This window comes from Lotus japonicus, chromosome 3, assembly GCF_012489685.1.
Source record: "Lotus japonicus ecotype B-129 chromosome 3, LjGifu_v1.2".
NCBI classification, from domain to species: domain Eukaryota; kingdom Viridiplantae; phylum Streptophyta; class Magnoliopsida; order Fabales; family Fabaceae; genus Lotus; species Lotus japonicus.
The window spans coordinates 2,462,682-2,479,533 of NC_080043.1; the positions used below are offsets into that span (position 1 = coordinate 2,462,682).

The following is a 16,852-nucleotide window of genomic DNA, read 5'->3' on the forward strand; positions in this document are numbered from 1 at the left end:
GGTCGACACTACAGTCATTCACATGGTCCTTGTGACTAACAGAACGGGGCTTACATCCTCGTGGTCCAACCTTTTTAACTTTTTTTCCTCATTAAAATTTTAATTAAGTAACACAAATATGGAATCAACATTACAATGTAACAACACCCTCTTCTCCTAATTACAACAACACATTAAGCCAACTATGCTTACTACATATCCCACCAGAATAATTAAAATTAGCATCTCCACTCTCTTCTTCTAAGTGGTAAGTAGTGGGGGTTGTCCTATGTAATTGTCCGTTTTGAGAGACATTTTTGATCGATCTATCTTGGAGTTTGTATATAACTTATATCTTAATTCCTAAGTTATTAATTTTATCTAGTTGTTGCTATCTTATAATTCGAATATGATAAAGATTGATCACATTTATATCTTGTAATTTATCGTTCTTTTTTTGTCTAACTTACAGTCACCAAACATAATATTATTGCTCACTTTCATCTTGTTCTGTTCTGTTTCATCCTGATATGTCTTGTCCGGTTAAATTACCAAACACTATTTAATCTTAGGGGAAAACTTAGATACAGTACCAATGGTACTGTTGGTACTGTTCACGAATAAAAAGATGACACATGTACTGATTTATCCATACCATTAACTCATGACTAACGCCGTTAACGTTTTAAAAAAAAACCACTGTTCTCTGTCATCCTTTTCTATTTGTTTATTTTCCCAAGATTTTTTTTATAACTTCTCCATCTGTCTGAATCGTACACCAGTGCTTGAACCAAGACATTCATGGTTGTTATTCATCCAATTTTGCAAAGGAGAAAAAGTTGCATGCAGAGCAAAACCCACGGGCAAGAGAAACGCTGATGCAAGGGAGAACGGAGGAGAGAGAACATAGAAGAAGGGGAAGAAAGGAATTATGAACGAGTAAAGCGGTGGTGGCCTGGCATCTCCGGCGGCGGAACAGGCTTCGGCGACGGCTTCAAATATAGGTAGGAATGCTAAAATATATTTTATATATATATATACATAGATGTATATTAAGTCTAATATCTAATGAATTTGTGTTTGAGTTATAGTTCTCCTTCAAGTAAAATTATACAATGGTAATTGTAAAAACAAGCCCTTCAACAATAAAATGGTAGAAAAGAAGTATTTTCCTTTACACATTGATTGACCGTAAAATCCAATCTTAAATTTTATTTTTAATATAATTTTATTTTGAACAAATATATGTGAATCCATTTATGTTCATGGGTGCCGGGTGCCCATGGATATTCACGAATATTTTAAAATCCGGTTAAAACCCACTTAATATATATCCATGTGGGTATGGAGCGGGTACAAGTATATATTTTTACTTGTGGAGCGGGTGGTGGATATATACTATTCATGCCCACCCATACCCATTAACATCCTACTTGCATGTGATAATTGCAATTAACAACAACACCCCTCTCAACTCATACTTGGGGCTCATTGTTGAGGATATTAGAAGGCTAGCTAGCTCTTTTGCTTCTATTTCTTTTAGCCATAGGTAGGAATGCTAATAAGTTGGCACATAGCTTAGCCAAATTCTCTCTGCTTAATGAGGATGTTGTTTGGTCCTCTGCAACTTGATGTTGTTTGGTCCTCTGCAACTTTCCCATCTTGTTTTCATGCTTGTACTTTGTCGGATATTCTTCCGCATATTTTTAATTAAATGATTGTGTTTGCCGTAAAAAAAACACTCATTTAACTAATTTCTGAATAGATTTATTTAGAAAATAAGTAAACTGATTTAAAATATATTTATTATAGTACAAATTCTAATTTAATTTATTTCCTTAGAATAAATATATTTATTGTGACTAATTTATTTCTAAATATAGATTTACCTAAATATTGTTTTTTGAAAACGTACAAAATTAGCTTTATATAAGTGTAGATAATCTTATAATTCAGATTATAATAATAATATAATTACTATGTAAACATTTGTTTTATTTTATTGAGATATAGTCATGGATGGTGAATAATACCTTTCTTAAAGATGAATGAAAATATTTGGTTTCTAAATATGAATGTAATCTATGTTGTAAAAAATATGAATGCATTCTAAATGTATTTCTTAACTTTTTTTTGAAAAAAATAACTTCTTTAAATTTAGATAGGAATAAATATGTAAGAAATTTCAATTAAAATAAGTAAATATAATTTCAATTTTTTGGAATTTTAATATAATTCAATTAAAACCTTTCTAGACAAATTTTATGATATAATTATTTAAAATTATTTATTTAATATATAAGTAATATTATAAATAGACATAGTTTAGAAATAACCTAATTTCATTATTAATAATTATCATTTAATTCAGAACTGATATAAAACATTAATATTTGAATACTAATCGTTAGTATTACATTATAATTAAAACAAATGTACTTAAAATTTTAAAATTGTTTTATATTATATTTTTAAGTAGCCTCAAGTAAATTAATATATTTATTATTTTAATAAATATTGGATAAAATATTTTTGAAGCATTATTTTAATATAATAATTAATTTGTAATAGTCTTAAAAATCTCAACCATTTGATTCTTGAGTAATCATTTTCTATAAATCAAATAAGAAATATTTGTTCTTTGGAAAATACTAGAACAATGTTCATATCATTAACCTTAATTTTAAAATTATTTAGAAATACTAGAATAATTATATTTAATTATCATTTATTTAATATAATTAAAATAAAATAATTTTCAAAAAAAAAAGAAATTCAAATAAACTAATTGTTTAAATTTTATCATATAAGTCTTCTCAATTATTAATTTAAAAAAGGAATTAATTTAGAAATATATTAATTTAGATATAAAATAATTCCATTAATAACGATTCTTTTTAGCATTAATTACGATTCTAAGACAAATCATAAATGATTTAGAGAATAAATCTTACATAATTTATGATTGAAAATTAAAATAATTTGATATTTATTTTATTATTATATTTTTCAATTAATATCTAATAAATCAAAGTTTTACTTGTTTTCATTCAAATTTTATTAAATACATTTTAATTTTTTTATTAGATTAATTCATTTATTTTTGAAACAAATATTTCTATATAGTCACTTTCATTGAATTATTTTAGTAGTAATTTTTTTTTGAAAGAACATAGTAATAAATAATTAGAACAAAGGTTATTTCATAAAATATATTTTAAAATAAGACAAAAATTATATTTCATTTTTATATATTTAAAATTATTAATAGAATGTTTAAATAAATTTTGATCATATGTTAATTTACAATTAATTATTAAAAGAGAAAGTAATAATATGTAGACTTAATTTAGAAATAAAGTAATTTAGTTTATAAATGTAATTATCATTTAATTAAAAAAAATTCAAACCATTAATGTATTTCTAGTTAAATAAAAAAATTCAATAAATTTTTTTAAGTAATCGCTTTTTCTATTTCCTCCCGTCACAAAAAATCACTTTCTATGAATCAATTTAGGATAAAATAAATTAGAACATATTTTATTTCAAAAATTAAATTTCATATAATTTCTAAATTGTTCTTAATTTTTTAGAAAAAATTAATTGACTTATTTAGTAATTTAATATAATGGAAATAAATTATTTAAGGTAATTTTGATCATGCATTCATGAATTATTTAAACAAAATATTAATTTTCAAAATAGATATATTTAATTGATTTTCTCATTTAATTAATAAAGTTTATTATTTAATTATTAACTAATTAAAAAATTTAAATTTAAATAATTATTATATTTATACTTTAAATAATATATATTTGTGCTTTCAACATAATTTCTGAAATTTGAAATTTTAGAATTTGAAATTTGACCTCTAATGATTTAAAAAAATTTCTTGTCGTAATTCAATTTCATATAATTTCTAAATTGTTCTTAATTTTTTAGAAAAAATTAATTGACTTATTTAGTAATTTAATATAATGGAAATAAATTATTTAAGGTAATTTTGATCATTGCTATGTCTGCAGAACCTTCCATGTACAATGTTCTAACCTTATATGCTGATTATTCGTCTATGTCCCATTAGAATTTATGTTTATAAATATAGGATTTCTGCTCCTCTGAAACCAGTTAGCAAAAGAGATAAAGTATTTGGTGAAAAGTTTGACTAGGTTTATTCTGGGTGTTGTTTTCCCTTTTTCAAGGCCCAGGTACAATTCCAAAAGCTTTCTCTCAAATTTTCCATGCCTTGCTTTTCAATTTATTGTCTTTTGCAAAAAATTGTGTTTGTAACATTTTTCGATTTTGGGCTCGTTTTCAGAAGATTAGAGTCATTTTCTGCAACTCTTTGTGTTGAACCAATTTTTTGTTTTTTCATCATTTCGTTGAAAGCCATGCCGATACAGATTTTGAGAATTTGTTGACCATTTGGATGAAGAGAAAAAAAAAATTAAAACTTTACTTTTATTTGCGTGGTTGGATCTTGAGAGAAACATATAAGAACTTTTAACATTTTAATACATAAGATTTCGTATAGATTGAAAAGGGGCATATGTATCAATTCTTCTTAATTTCCCGATCTATTTTCTAGAGGAAATACTTTTGGTGGGTCCCAAAAATATAGTATTTTCCCACACTTTTTCTATGCTCAAACAAATGGTCTCAAAACCGTCACTGAAAATGCTTGATGTGGAATTGAATAAATTTTTCTTCCAATGAAATGAAATTGTTCATGTTTAAGGATTTTAAAGTTAAAGTTAACATGTGTATTGGATCGAGCACTATTTTTTATCTATTTTATAATTTAGACATTAAGTTTTTTCAATTTTTATGGCAATTATTTTTCATCTTTTTAAGAGATAACACTTTTGTAACATTCATTTATGCAAGTGGTTCAGATTAGTTGCTGTGTTATAAAGGGAAGGTTTTTTATTAATTAACTCATCATTATCTATTATGTTAAGCTTATACAAATAAAAATAAAGACACAATACAGTAGAGGAAAAAGTGCAACGGTGGTATAGAGAAGAAAAAGAATATTGATTGTGTATAGATTCAAGAGAAGATTGGTACATATAGTCATATAGAATACAAACTAATGGTTATATTATTATATTATGTATCATGTAAATCTAATTAGGAGACTTTATGATATTTATTTGGTTTGACTCCATGAATTAATGCAGCACATTCATTCAAATTGTCTTCCAATGGTTTGGTTGGTTTGTCTTGATTGGATGCTATAATTGAGGAATCATCATGATTCTTTGCATGTACATGATCCAAAGTAGTAATCCAATGTTCTCAAAAGTTTTAAACATTTAAGGGCTGCTAATTTTTTTTTTATGTCACTAGCGTTGTATTTGACGGATGCATTTGAGCTATTATATTTGTGTGTTTGTAGATATTCATCTAGTATGCATAAGAGGAAGATAGAACTAAACTGAAGCAAACGCAGGTAACTTGTTGTGTTGCACGTCTAAAGGGAGCTTCACGACAACCGATATATCATTAACCATCACTCGCATCAACCACAAGCAGGATTGCTGAGAAAATGAGATTGGTTGATTATGAAAGTGAAAAGGAAAATGTTGGTTCTCATAGTGGAAAGTTCTTTCTTAAGTATTATTTGAACTATAAGAAAAGTGGAAAACCTGAAAGTGTAATGCTCTATAGTAATGACGAGTGGTTGAACTATCCTAAGAATGTTGTTGACTTGGTTAAGAATGAGTTAGAAATGAAAAAGGTAGTTGTGGAAATAAGGAAGTAGGCAGGAATATGGAGGTGTATGTGGATGACATGATTGTAAAATCCGCCAGGGCTAGTGATCATGGCGGCGACCTTAAAGAAGCGTTTGATCAGTTAAGAACATATCAAATGAAGTTAAACCCTGAGAAGTGTTCTTTTGGGATCCAGGGAGGAAAATTCTTGGGATTTATGTTAACATCAAGAGGAATAGAAGTAAACCCAGATAAGGGAAGGGCGATCTTGGAAATGAAAAGCCCAACAAGTATAAAGGAGGTTCAGCGTTTGACAGGGCGAATGGCCGCCTTGTCACGTTTCTTGCCAATGGCGGGTGACAAAGCGGCCCCGTTCTTCACATGTTTAAAAAAGAATTCAAAGTTTCAGTGGACAGAGGAATGCGAACAAGCTTTTACCAAATTGAAAGAAACATTGGCCACATTACCGGTACTCTCCAAGCCAACACCAGGCGTTCCATTAGTGCTCTATTTGGCGGTTACTGACAAGGCGGTAAGTACGGTTTTGCTCCAGGAAGAAGGAAAAAAGCAGAAAGTTATATATTTCGTGAGCCATACTTTACAGGGGGCAGAATTGCGGTACCAAAAAATTGAAAAGGCGGCTTTGGCGATTCTGAAAACTGCAAGGCGCCTCAGACCTTACTTCCAAAGTTTCCAAGTCAAAATTAAAACTGATGTTCCCTTAAGGCAAGTACTTCAGAAGCCTGATTTATCAGGGCGATTGGTTAGCTGGTCGGTTGAGCTGTCAGAGTATGACTTACAATATGAGCCAAGGGGCCAAGTCACAGTCCAGAGTTTAATTGACTTCGTGGCGGAATTAACACCCACTGAAGGAGAGAAGACTCAAGGAGAATGGGTCCTGTCTGTGGATGGATCCTCTAATAACACTGGAAGTGGGGCGGGAATAACAATCGAAAGTCCAGATAAAATGATCATTGAACAGTCTCTCAAGTTCGAGTTCAAGGCGAGCAATAATCAATCTGAGTACGAGGCTCTAATTGCCGGCTTAAGGTTGGCCATTGAATTGGGAGTCCAGAAGTTATTTATCAAAGGAGATTCGCAGTTAGTGGTTAAACAAGTGAAAGGTGAGTACCAGGTGAAGGATCCGCAACTGTCCAAATATTTGGAAGTGGTGCGCAGATTGATGATGGAGGTCAAAGAAATCAAAATAGAACATGTCCCGAGGGGACAAAATGAGAGGGCTGATGTGTTGGCAAAGTTGGCAAGCACAGGGAAATTGGGCAACTACCAGACAGTCATTCAAGAAACCCTGCCTCGCCCGAGCATTGATTTGGTAGAAATAAAGTTGAAAGCTGTAAAGTCAGTCAGTGAGGGCGAGGTATCTTGGATGGAATCGATTAAAACCTTCTTAGAGAACCCACCAAAGGAGGATGATTTGAACACGAGAGCAAAACGAAGGGAAGCCAGTTTTTACACACTGGTGGGTGGAGAGTTGTATCGGCGAGGAATCATGTCTCCTATGCTCAAATGTGTCGATATCAAGGACGCCCTCGGAATAATGGCGGAAGTCCACGAAGGCGTGTGTTCTAGTCATATTGGCGGGCGATCCTTGGCAGTTAAGGTGATAAGAGCAGGATTCTATTGGCCAACGATGAAGAAGGATTGTTTGGAGTATGTTAAGAAATGTGAAAAATGCCAAGTCTTTTCTGACCTACACAAGGCTCCACCAGAAGAATTAACAACCATGATGGCGCCTTGGCCGTTCGCCATGTGGGGGACCGATATCTTAGGACCATTCCCTGTGGCGAAGGCACAAATGAAGTACATCATCGTCGCGGTTGATTACTTCACTAAGTGGATAGAGGCTGAGGCAGTAGCAACTATCACGGCCGCTAAGGTCAGGAGCTTCTTATGGCGAAGGATTATTTGTAGATTTGGGGTTCCCAGGGCATTAGTAATGGACAACGGAACACAATTCACAAGTAGTGTTACCCGAGAATTTTGTACAGAAATGGGAATCGAGATGCGATTTGCCTCTGTAGAACATCCACAGACCAATGGGCAGGCTGAATCGGCTAACAAAGTTATCCTGAAGGGTTTAAAGAAGAAACTGGATGAGGCAAAAGGGCTTTGGGCGGAGGAACTACCAGGCGTTCTTTGGGCATACAACACCACGGAGCAGTCAAGCACAAAGGAAACCCCGTATCGTCTAACTTATGGAACTGACACCATGCTCCCAGTGGAAATTGAAAATCAAAATTGGCGAGTGGCTCGGTTTAATGAAAATGACAACGGAGAAAACTTAATAGCAAATCTAATTATGCTGCCCGAGGAACAACGAGAGGCCCACATAAGAAATGAGGCGGGAAAAGTGAAGGTGGCAAGAAAATTCTCAACAAAAGTGGTGCCAAGAAAAATGAGGGTAGGAGACTTAGTGCTCCGAAAAAATACAATGCCCGATAAACACAACAAACTCTCACCCAACTGGGGCGGGCCTTACAGGATTATTGGCGATGTTGGAGGAGGAGCTTATAAGTTGGAACAACTAAGCGGTCAAAAGGTTCCACGAACATGGAACGCCTCTCATCTAAAGCAGTATTTTAGTTAGTAGAAACAACAAATGTGAACAAAGTCGCACTCTTTTTCCCTTTCTTTGGAAAGGTTTTTAATGAGGCGACAATTGTAATGAAGGGACAATTGTTCCCATACGAAAGAAAATTAATGAAAAGATCATTTCAACAGAATCATATATGTTTTGAATTTTTATTACGAGTTCATGCAATGCAAATCGTATCAAGGTATGCAATACCGCGAGTAAACCTTTCGGAATAAGAAAGTATCGCCTTCAAAAGTTAAAAGCCTAGGCAATTCTAGTGGCCACTAGAAACCAAGCCTCGTCGAAAAATCGGCTAAGGTATATAACAACGAAAGTTGGGAACAACTAAAAACAACGAATGAACTTAAGATGATATCCATTTAAAGTAGAAAAAAGGGGGCGATGCCCATACATGATTTGGAATGAAAATAAAACAGGGCAATGCCCAAAGAAAAATTTCAACTTCGTAAAATAAAAACAAATTCAAGCCAGGTTCTCGTTGTTGGCGTTGTTGCCCTGGCTTGTCCCAGCTTGAGGATCTTCCTTCCCTTGATCCTCATTCCTGTGCTGCTCATTCCCATCCTCGCCATCTTCCTCAGGCTCACTCTCATCATTGAATTGGGGAAGGAGATCGAGGCTAATGTCATCATCACCAACTACTTGACCATCCTTGATCTCCTTCAGCCACCCAATGCGGGAAAGATCAAAGCCCGGCTCAACTACACTGATCTGCTCTTTGGCCGCCAGAAAGCCTTGAGCATATTGGAGAGAAGCACGCCCTAGGATGGAAGCATTCAGGCGATCATGTTTCTTCTCCAACTTTTGATATTTGGCTTGAATGGCAGTGTGCTTGTCATTTATGGCTTCTTTAAGAGACTTGGTCTTTTGAAGAAGCAGGTCCGAAGCAGCCAAGTCTTCAGTTAATTTAGCACACTTCTCCTCAGCAGATTTCAGCTTGTTGTTGGCGGTCTCAGCATCAGTTTTAGCCCGTTCATAGGCTGTCTTGTAATCAGCTGCCTTCTTCTCAAAACGGTTTTTGGCTGAGATCAACTCTTTCACACACTGAGCCATTCCCGCTACAGTACTGGCGGCAGACAGTGCGTGATGGATCGCCATGGAAGCAATGTTGGGGGGACCCTGACCGGAAATGTCCTTGTGAATCCGGTTGTCAAAAGTACGGGTCATGAATTCCAGCCCATTGAAGTGAGGATCCGACAAGCTCAGCAAGGGGGGAGGAGCTTCGCCACCAATGGCTGAACTAGGCCCAGCCTGGCCAAATGGAGTTGATGGGCGGTTGATCAGCGTGCTTGAATCTTGTTGAGGGGGCGGGACATTGTCATGTCCCTTCTTTTTCTCAGCGGGACGACTTTTTGAATCAAGAGTTGATTGGTGGAGAGGCTTACCACCAGCAGCACCTGAAGTTTTTTGACGTTTAGGGTCCCTGACGTTGTCAGAACCCGAGGTACCTTCATTCTTCTTCTTCTGCTCAGTTTCGGCGGCCCTCTTTTTCGCCGCCGCAGCAGACTGGGCGAGGTACTCCTTCATCTTGAGTGGGTTCGCGTCAACCTTGCCTTTTCCCATCGTAGCTGTACGGAAAACATCAATTAGACGAGATACATGAACAAAAAGAAAAAGAAGTTACGTACAAAGATTATAAACTTACTAAAAAATTGATTTAAAGTGCCGGATTTCGACGCCTCAATCAAGTCGTGACCGGAAATTACTGGTAGTGTGCGGAGGTAATCGGCGACGCCTTGTTCAGATTCATCCAAGGCGTCGTATGAAACAGATATTTTTCGGCGAGGGTTCTTTGTCCAGTAAAAAGGGAAGAGGGGGTTATTGTCAGAATCTCGGAACAAGTTCTTTATTTCGGGCGACTCCACAACTTTAAAGTATTTCTTCTGCCATACTTTGTAATGGCTTTTAAGGGCGGTAAACCGACTCATGTTCTTACGGGCTAATAGTGGAACCCATTTCACAGAAGTAGGTTTAGTGGTGACTGATTTATAGAAAAGGAAGAACAAGGGATAGGTTGGAGTGAAACTCAAGTGTTCACAAAGAATTTCAAAGCAGCGGAGGAAACCCCAGGCGTTGGGCTGGAGTTGGCAAGGCGCCACATTCAGAAAAGAAAGAACGTGACATATAAACGGCGAGAAAGGAAGTTTAATGTTTAAATCTAAGAAGAAGTAGCCATAAACAAAGAAAAAATCGGGCGATCCATCGTCTGGTTCTTTACGCAACAGAACACAGTCATCTTCGCCACATGGGAGGACATTCAACAGATGATCTTCATTATTCGAGGTGGCGGGATCTATCTTCGTGAACCCTTGAGCAGAAATTCGAAGCGAACTAATGCTCCCAACGCTGCTCCAGATAGAATGCAACAGACATTTATCTTCAACTAAATGCACGTCAGAGCGCCATTCAGGTGAAGACAAATCTCCGTTAGAGGAGAGAATTGAGTCTACAGAGCCGGCGGGACCGGAATCATCATGGGTAGAAGGCGAGGAATGAATTTCAATTATAGAAGGGGCGACAACTTCCTCCTCCGTGGAGGGTGAAGAAAGTTCTAGGGAAGAAAGGCTAGCGTTTGGTAAAGACATGCGAGGCAGTTTCATAAAAAGAAGATGAACAGAGTTAAAAGTAAAAAGAAGATGAACAGAGTTAAAAGAAGAAAGAAGATGAACAGAGTCAGAAAAAAGAAGTAAACGAAGAGTCTCAAGAAAGAGAAAAACTAACCAGAGGGAGAAACGTGAATTTGAGAAAGGAGAACGTCGGCGATAGGGGAGCACCGCGCAATGACGACGGCCGGAGGAAGAAAAGGTTCACCGGAGTTCAAAGAAGAGAATGAAAGCTGCGGTGAAAAGGGTTTTCAGAGCAAAAGTGAAAAATGAAAAGTGAAAAGGGGATTTTATAGAGAGAAAGGAAGAGAGAGAATGAGTGGGGGAAGATCGTGGGATCGTGGGATTTGAAATTCGAAAAGTTAGGAAGCGAAAAGACATTACTCCTCGAGACGCGCAACTGAAGATTGCATTTATAACAAATGATGACGAAATCCCGGAAAATAAGGATACGTGCGTCAGTTGAAAAGACGTGGTTGACGGTTATGATTAATGGCGACATATCTTTGAAACGGCAACAAAGGTGGCGAAGCGTGAAAATGGCGATGTAACAACGAAGGTAAAATGGCGATGAACGAATAAACAATAGAGGCGAACTACTAGGTAACATGATGAAGACATTTCAACTCTTTACTCGAGTCTCATGTCTTGGGGGCATGTGGACTGGGCGGGACATAAAGAAGATTATGTCCCGCCCAAAATGAACAATAAACCATTGACGATAGCCAAGGCGGGAAAGGCAACATGACGAGCTTCATTGCCCTCCCTTAGGTGATGGACCCACAAGCCAGCTGGAAGATTCCTTTGGATTTGTCTTATGTGTACGGGGATTTGGGCCCTGATTGTCAGGCCCAAATATAGGAAAGATCCATATCATGACCACCCCCTCTATAAAAGGGGAGGTCATCCACTTGTACGAGACCAACTTTTTCAGCATTAATGAGAATATTCCTTTTATGGTAGTTTTGCTATTTTAGTGCTCTGCTAGGGTTTACCTTTTGTCTTTCTCTTACATAAGCTTGCCCTAGTACAGAACAAAGGTTAAATGAGCGTGATCTTATACTAGATTTTTTACATATGTGTCAGGTGGACTTGAAAACTGGTTTGCGTCAACCCTTAGGATGGATTGATGAGGTAGGAGGATGCTTTTTCTCTGAAATCAATGATTCTTCTAGTGAAGAATCTCATAAACTATGTGATCAAGAGGGTGTAAAATTAGGTATTGCAGTTGAACCGAGCGAAGTTGATAAATCCAATTTGAGGGAGTGTATTGAGAAGTCTAATGGTGGTGAAGTCATTATGCACAATCATGTGAGTTTAGTGCCTGTACAAAGAAAACTGGATTTGGATTTTGTAAAAAATATGTTCCTAACGGGAATGAGTATTTTTGAAAGTACTGACTTTGAGATTCTAGGGACATACCAATGTTCAGGCGCATCAATGCAAGCACGATTCGAGTTATTCCGAGCACAAGCTAAAATTACAAAAGAATTTCATGGGGAGGCTAATATTCGATATGCTTGGCTTCCTTTTTCAAAAGGAGAACTATCTAAAATGATGGAGTATGGACTTGGGCATTGTACACTATGTGCGACCAAATGCACATACAATGGCGGTGTTAATCTTGCAGCTGTTACATGCCCTTATGCTAGGTTAGTTTTCATGTGATCAACTTTGGAAAAAAAAATACTTCTATTACATACTAATAATGAGATTAAATTTTTCCATAATTACAGTGCTTGTTACTGTGATATTGATGAAAGTGGTGTTCGACACTTGATCCTTTGTCGTGTAATAATGGGGAGTATGGAAGTTCTTTATCCAAGCATTGGCACTGACACCAGTCTGTTTCAACCAAATAGCTCTCAATATGATAATGGGGTGGATGACATTCAATGTCCAAGATACTATACAGTATGGAATATGAATATAAATACTCACATTTACCCAGAGTTTATCGTTAATTTTAAGGTTTACGGGGATGCTAAAGGTAATTTACATTATTCTTTAGTTTTTTTTGTGTGTTTTCTATTGACATATTCTTTCATATCATAAATAAGATTTACATTTTGCATTTTGGTAATAAATAAGTACTCAATGGGTTTATCAAAAGCAAACAAATTGTTATTTGATGTTTCATTGTTTCTATTTAGATGAACAATTAAAGTTATAAAAGATTTGGTATTAGGAAATATGATTGCATTCATAATTTATTATATCTTGTGGTTGGGATCTCATACGTTAAATGTATTGATGACTTATTTCTGGTTCAATGAAACAATTCCACCTTCTAAGATGTTATGCCTTTAGAGAAGTTTCTTCTCAATCACTAATACTTGACGCATTGTTACAGGACATTTCTGTGGAATCGTGGGGGAGAATAATGATTCATATAGTAATTCTTCAAGGGTCAATTCAGCTAGTCATACTTTTGGTGACCAATTACAGCTAACCTCTTCAATGGATAATGTAAGCTAAGCTACTTGATTTGAGTTTTTCATCTTATGTTTTCCAATTTTTTTATGTAAAATTAAAAAATAATGTTAATACCAAAATTGTAGCTACTTCTTCAAAACACTTTACCTTTTAAATTGTATTTTAAATATAATTATTTTTCAGTTTTAATTTCTCTTGATAAGAAGCTTGATATACCTTTTTTTAATGGATGAATTTGTTGGTGAAGCCGGCAAATATGCCGCCAATACTTGGGACATGGTCATGTAAACATTTTTTTAATTGGGTACATCTACTTACCCTTAAAGAATGTAGCTGAGTTCAAAAAAAAAATGTAGCTCTTTAAACTGTCATTGTTTTACTAACTCATCATTTTGTTTCCTCTAATATTTTACATGTGAACTTGGTTGATTAATAAACATATTCATGTGTTCATGTACAAGTTTGTAGGGGCTTTACGTTTTTTAGATTTTTAAGTCCTATATTGTTTAGTTTCAATGCCCTGTATGATAAACTTTTTTTTATTATGGGACACCTTAGGGAACTAATGGAGTTTCTAGCACACCACAAATTCCTAAATCTCATTGGCTTCCTTTTCACATGCTTATTGTTGCTATCAGTGACAAGATTCCTACTAGTGATATGAGCCTTATCCAAGCATATTATGAACTATATAAGGTATGTGCAATATATATAATAACTCCAATTTTTGCATGTTCGTCTTCACTAGTGAAATATATCTAATATATCATGTTGTCCTAGTTCAGGCAAAGCAGATTTCTCGCCATGATTTTGTGAAGGAGTTAAGGTTGATAGTTGGAGATGCAATATTGAAAGATACAATAACAAGTCTTTAATTCAGGGTAAGTAATTTTGTTTTCATTTTCATAAAAAATTAACTTGGCTTCGACTTATTGTGCTTGTGCATTGTCTTATGTTGTGGCTATACCTCCCCTGAGGGAAGTTCAGTATGATAGGCTATAAGTTTCATTTATTTGAGAAAGAAATTGTAAAATCTTATATGCATTCTTCAGTTATTGTGGTTATGCCTCTTAAGTGTTTAACTGATTTCTTATAGATACCAGCCGTCAATTGAGGAATTGAAATGCTCAAACCAGAATGATAGCAAAGACTAACCAGCTATGAGGAGTTGAAGAACTTTTCACCAGCTATGAGGAGTTGAAGAACTTTTCATCGAGACAACTCTTGTCAACTTTTTGTTTGGTAGTCATCAACATGAAGTTGTTTTATTGTTGCTCTTAGGAAAACTGTGTTTTTCACCACTTTTTCATTTATTTCTATTCATGCTTTGCTACTATAATTTCATTAGAACTTATTTTGTAACCATGTGTTAGACTCACCATGCGTTAGAGTTTTATAATAAAAGTCGTTAGTTGGATAGTGGGATGTTCATTCCACTTTTTTTCACTTTAAAATTTTGGTTTCTTTGAATAAATTAAGTAGAGAATGTTGATTCTGAATTGGAAAAATGAATGGTAGGCGGTTTTCTTGTTTTGAAAGTAAAGTACTTGTAAGAAAAAATTAAATAGTCTTGTGAAAATTGTAAGTATCTAAAATTATATTTTCTTGAATAAGTTGAAGTTGATTTAGACAGATGGCCAGGGATGAGCCACTCAACTGGAATCTGATTGTTTTTCCATCCCCAATCTACAGCCAGAAGACAACGTCTCCCAAGTCTTCTGAATCCCTTTCCACACTAGTGGCTCATTCTTGCACCTCCTCACCAACCTACAACCATACTTACCTCTAATAAAGCGATCCAGGCTTAGAGACCAACCCCCACCCTGACTTCATAATCAAAGCTTGATTTAAATCAGATGTCTTTCTGAAACCTAGTCCCCCTTGGTTCTTGGGGACACAAACAATATCCCATTTAATTTGGCTAACCTTAAGGTGCCCATTTTCAACTCCCCAAATAAAACCCCTTGGTTGTGAAATCAAAGCTCCTGAATCGAAGAGACATAGCCAAATAAATAGTATCTTCACATAACATTTTAAAGGTTACTTTATGTTGTGAATACTCAACAACGTACTTGGTTCTGAACCTTACTCATAGCACTTACTCATAGCCTTACCCAATATTTGTTGCATTCTCTTGAGCAATACAATTTTCATGGGATTTAAAAATTTGATCCGTGACTCAAACAATACATCCTTATATTATAGTATAATCATGACATGTAACATTGAAGTTAACTGAGTGAGTGAGCAAGAACTATAAGCAGTTCTGTGTTTCTAGACGAGTTCCACATCGACAGAATAGATATTAAGAAAAGCATTTATAAAACAGAAGTGCTGATGTAAATTTCAACAATCGGACTGCGAGGTGATGTGAATGGGCCGTGCCTTGTGCTGGGCTCAGGAAAGTCCCCGGGCCATTTCCGCAGAGATGTGGGCTCGGTAACGAGTTGGTTTTAAGTGAGATTTGTATCACACTTCGGTGTGATGGGCTGAGACATGTGTGGAGCCTTTGCAAGTCTTCACTGAAGTAATTGGTCGACACTACAGTCATTCACATGGTCCTTGTGACTAACAGAACGGGGCTTACATCCTCGTGGAACCTTTTTAACTTTTTTTCCTCATTTAACAATTTTTAATTCAAGATTCGACCCCAGAAACTTAGGATTAGCTCAACTTATAGTAAATTTTAATTCAGCAACACAAATATGGAAATCTGACATTACAATATAACAACACCCTCTTCTCCTAATTATTCAACACTAATATTCCATTAGAAACCTCTAAATTACAACAACACATTAAGCCAACTATCCTCGCTACATATCCCACCAGAATAATTAAAATTAGCATCTACATACTCTTCTTCTAAGTGGCAAGTGGTGGTGTGGCAAGTGGTGGTGGTTGTCCTATGTAATTGTCTGTTTTAAGAGACATTTTTCATCGATCTATCTTAGAGTTTGCATATAGCTTGCGTCCTAATACCTAAGTTATTAACTTTATCTAGTTGTTATCTTATAACTAGGATTATCCCCGTTTGTCCGTGCGATGCACGGATAATTTTCACGAACTTCACTGTTAACTACAATTATTCAACTGATGTATTTTCTAAGTCATACAATTTTAATTAGTTAAACACTTATATGTCGTTATTATTTTATGTTTTATCTTTCTTATATAGATATATATATATATATATTAATTGTGTTTGATGAGTTTCAAATGTTAATTGTGTTTGACCCCTATCGATTTGCACTTTAACGCAATCTTTACCGTAAAAGATGAAAAGGTGGCTGAAATGTAATAACATATTAAACTGTGAGGGAGATATTTGAAACTAAAAGAAAATATTTATACACAAATTGATTAACCAACAACACTTCACAGTTTGGCCACAGGGTCTTTGTCTTCAAGGAACTTGTTCACAGTTTTGAATCATAAATTTAGGGAGCAATTTATTACCCACATATTTGAGATTTTTCTAAATTCAATAAACAAATAGG

General features: G+C 35.0%; 1 protein-coding gene across 3 annotated transcripts; it reads left to right on the plus strand.

The window, feature by feature from the left end:
- The first annotated feature begins 755 nt into the window (after window positions 1–755).
- LOC130749564 (inactive poly [ADP-ribose] polymerase RCD1-like) lies at window positions 756–14,764 on the plus strand. Of its 3 annotated transcripts, XM_057602939.1 has the most exons (8): window positions 756–983; window positions 12,003–12,227; window positions 12,331–12,568; window positions 12,653–12,906; window positions 13,270–13,385; window positions 13,911–14,048; window positions 14,138–14,233; window positions 14,449–14,764. In XM_057602939.1, exons 3-7 carry the CDS (start codon window positions 12,357–12,359, stop codon window positions 14,225–14,227), a joined length of 810 nt encoding a protein of 269 aa, XP_057458922.1. In that variant the 5' UTR covers window positions 756–983; window positions 12,003–12,227; window positions 12,331–12,356; the 3' UTR covers window positions 14,228–14,233; window positions 14,449–14,764. The 3 variants fall into 3 exon arrangements, with proteins under 3 accessions (XP_057458922.1, XP_057458920.1, XP_057458921.1); XM_057602937.1 differs by having other exon boundaries at window positions 12,003–12,568; XM_057602938.1 differs by lacking the exon at window positions 12,003–12,227.
- Window positions 14,765–16,852: the final 2,088 nt, after the last annotated feature.

What these genes read in the sequence shown, in the direction of transcription:
- LOC130749564 (XM_057602937.1), top strand. Translation starts at nt 12,216, where the DNA reads ATGCACAATCATGTGAGTTTAGTGCCTGTACAAAGAAAACTGGATTTG. An exon ending in TAACCTCTTCAATGGATAAT is followed by an intron (nt 13,386 to 13,910) that starts GTAAGCTAAGCT and finishes GGGACACCTTAG; the next exon opens with GGAACTAATGGAGTTTCTAG. An exon ending in CATATTATGAACTATATAAG is followed by an intron (nt 14,049 to 14,137) that starts GTATGTGCAATA and finishes GTCCTAGTTCAG; the next exon opens with GCAAAGCAGATTTCTCGCCA.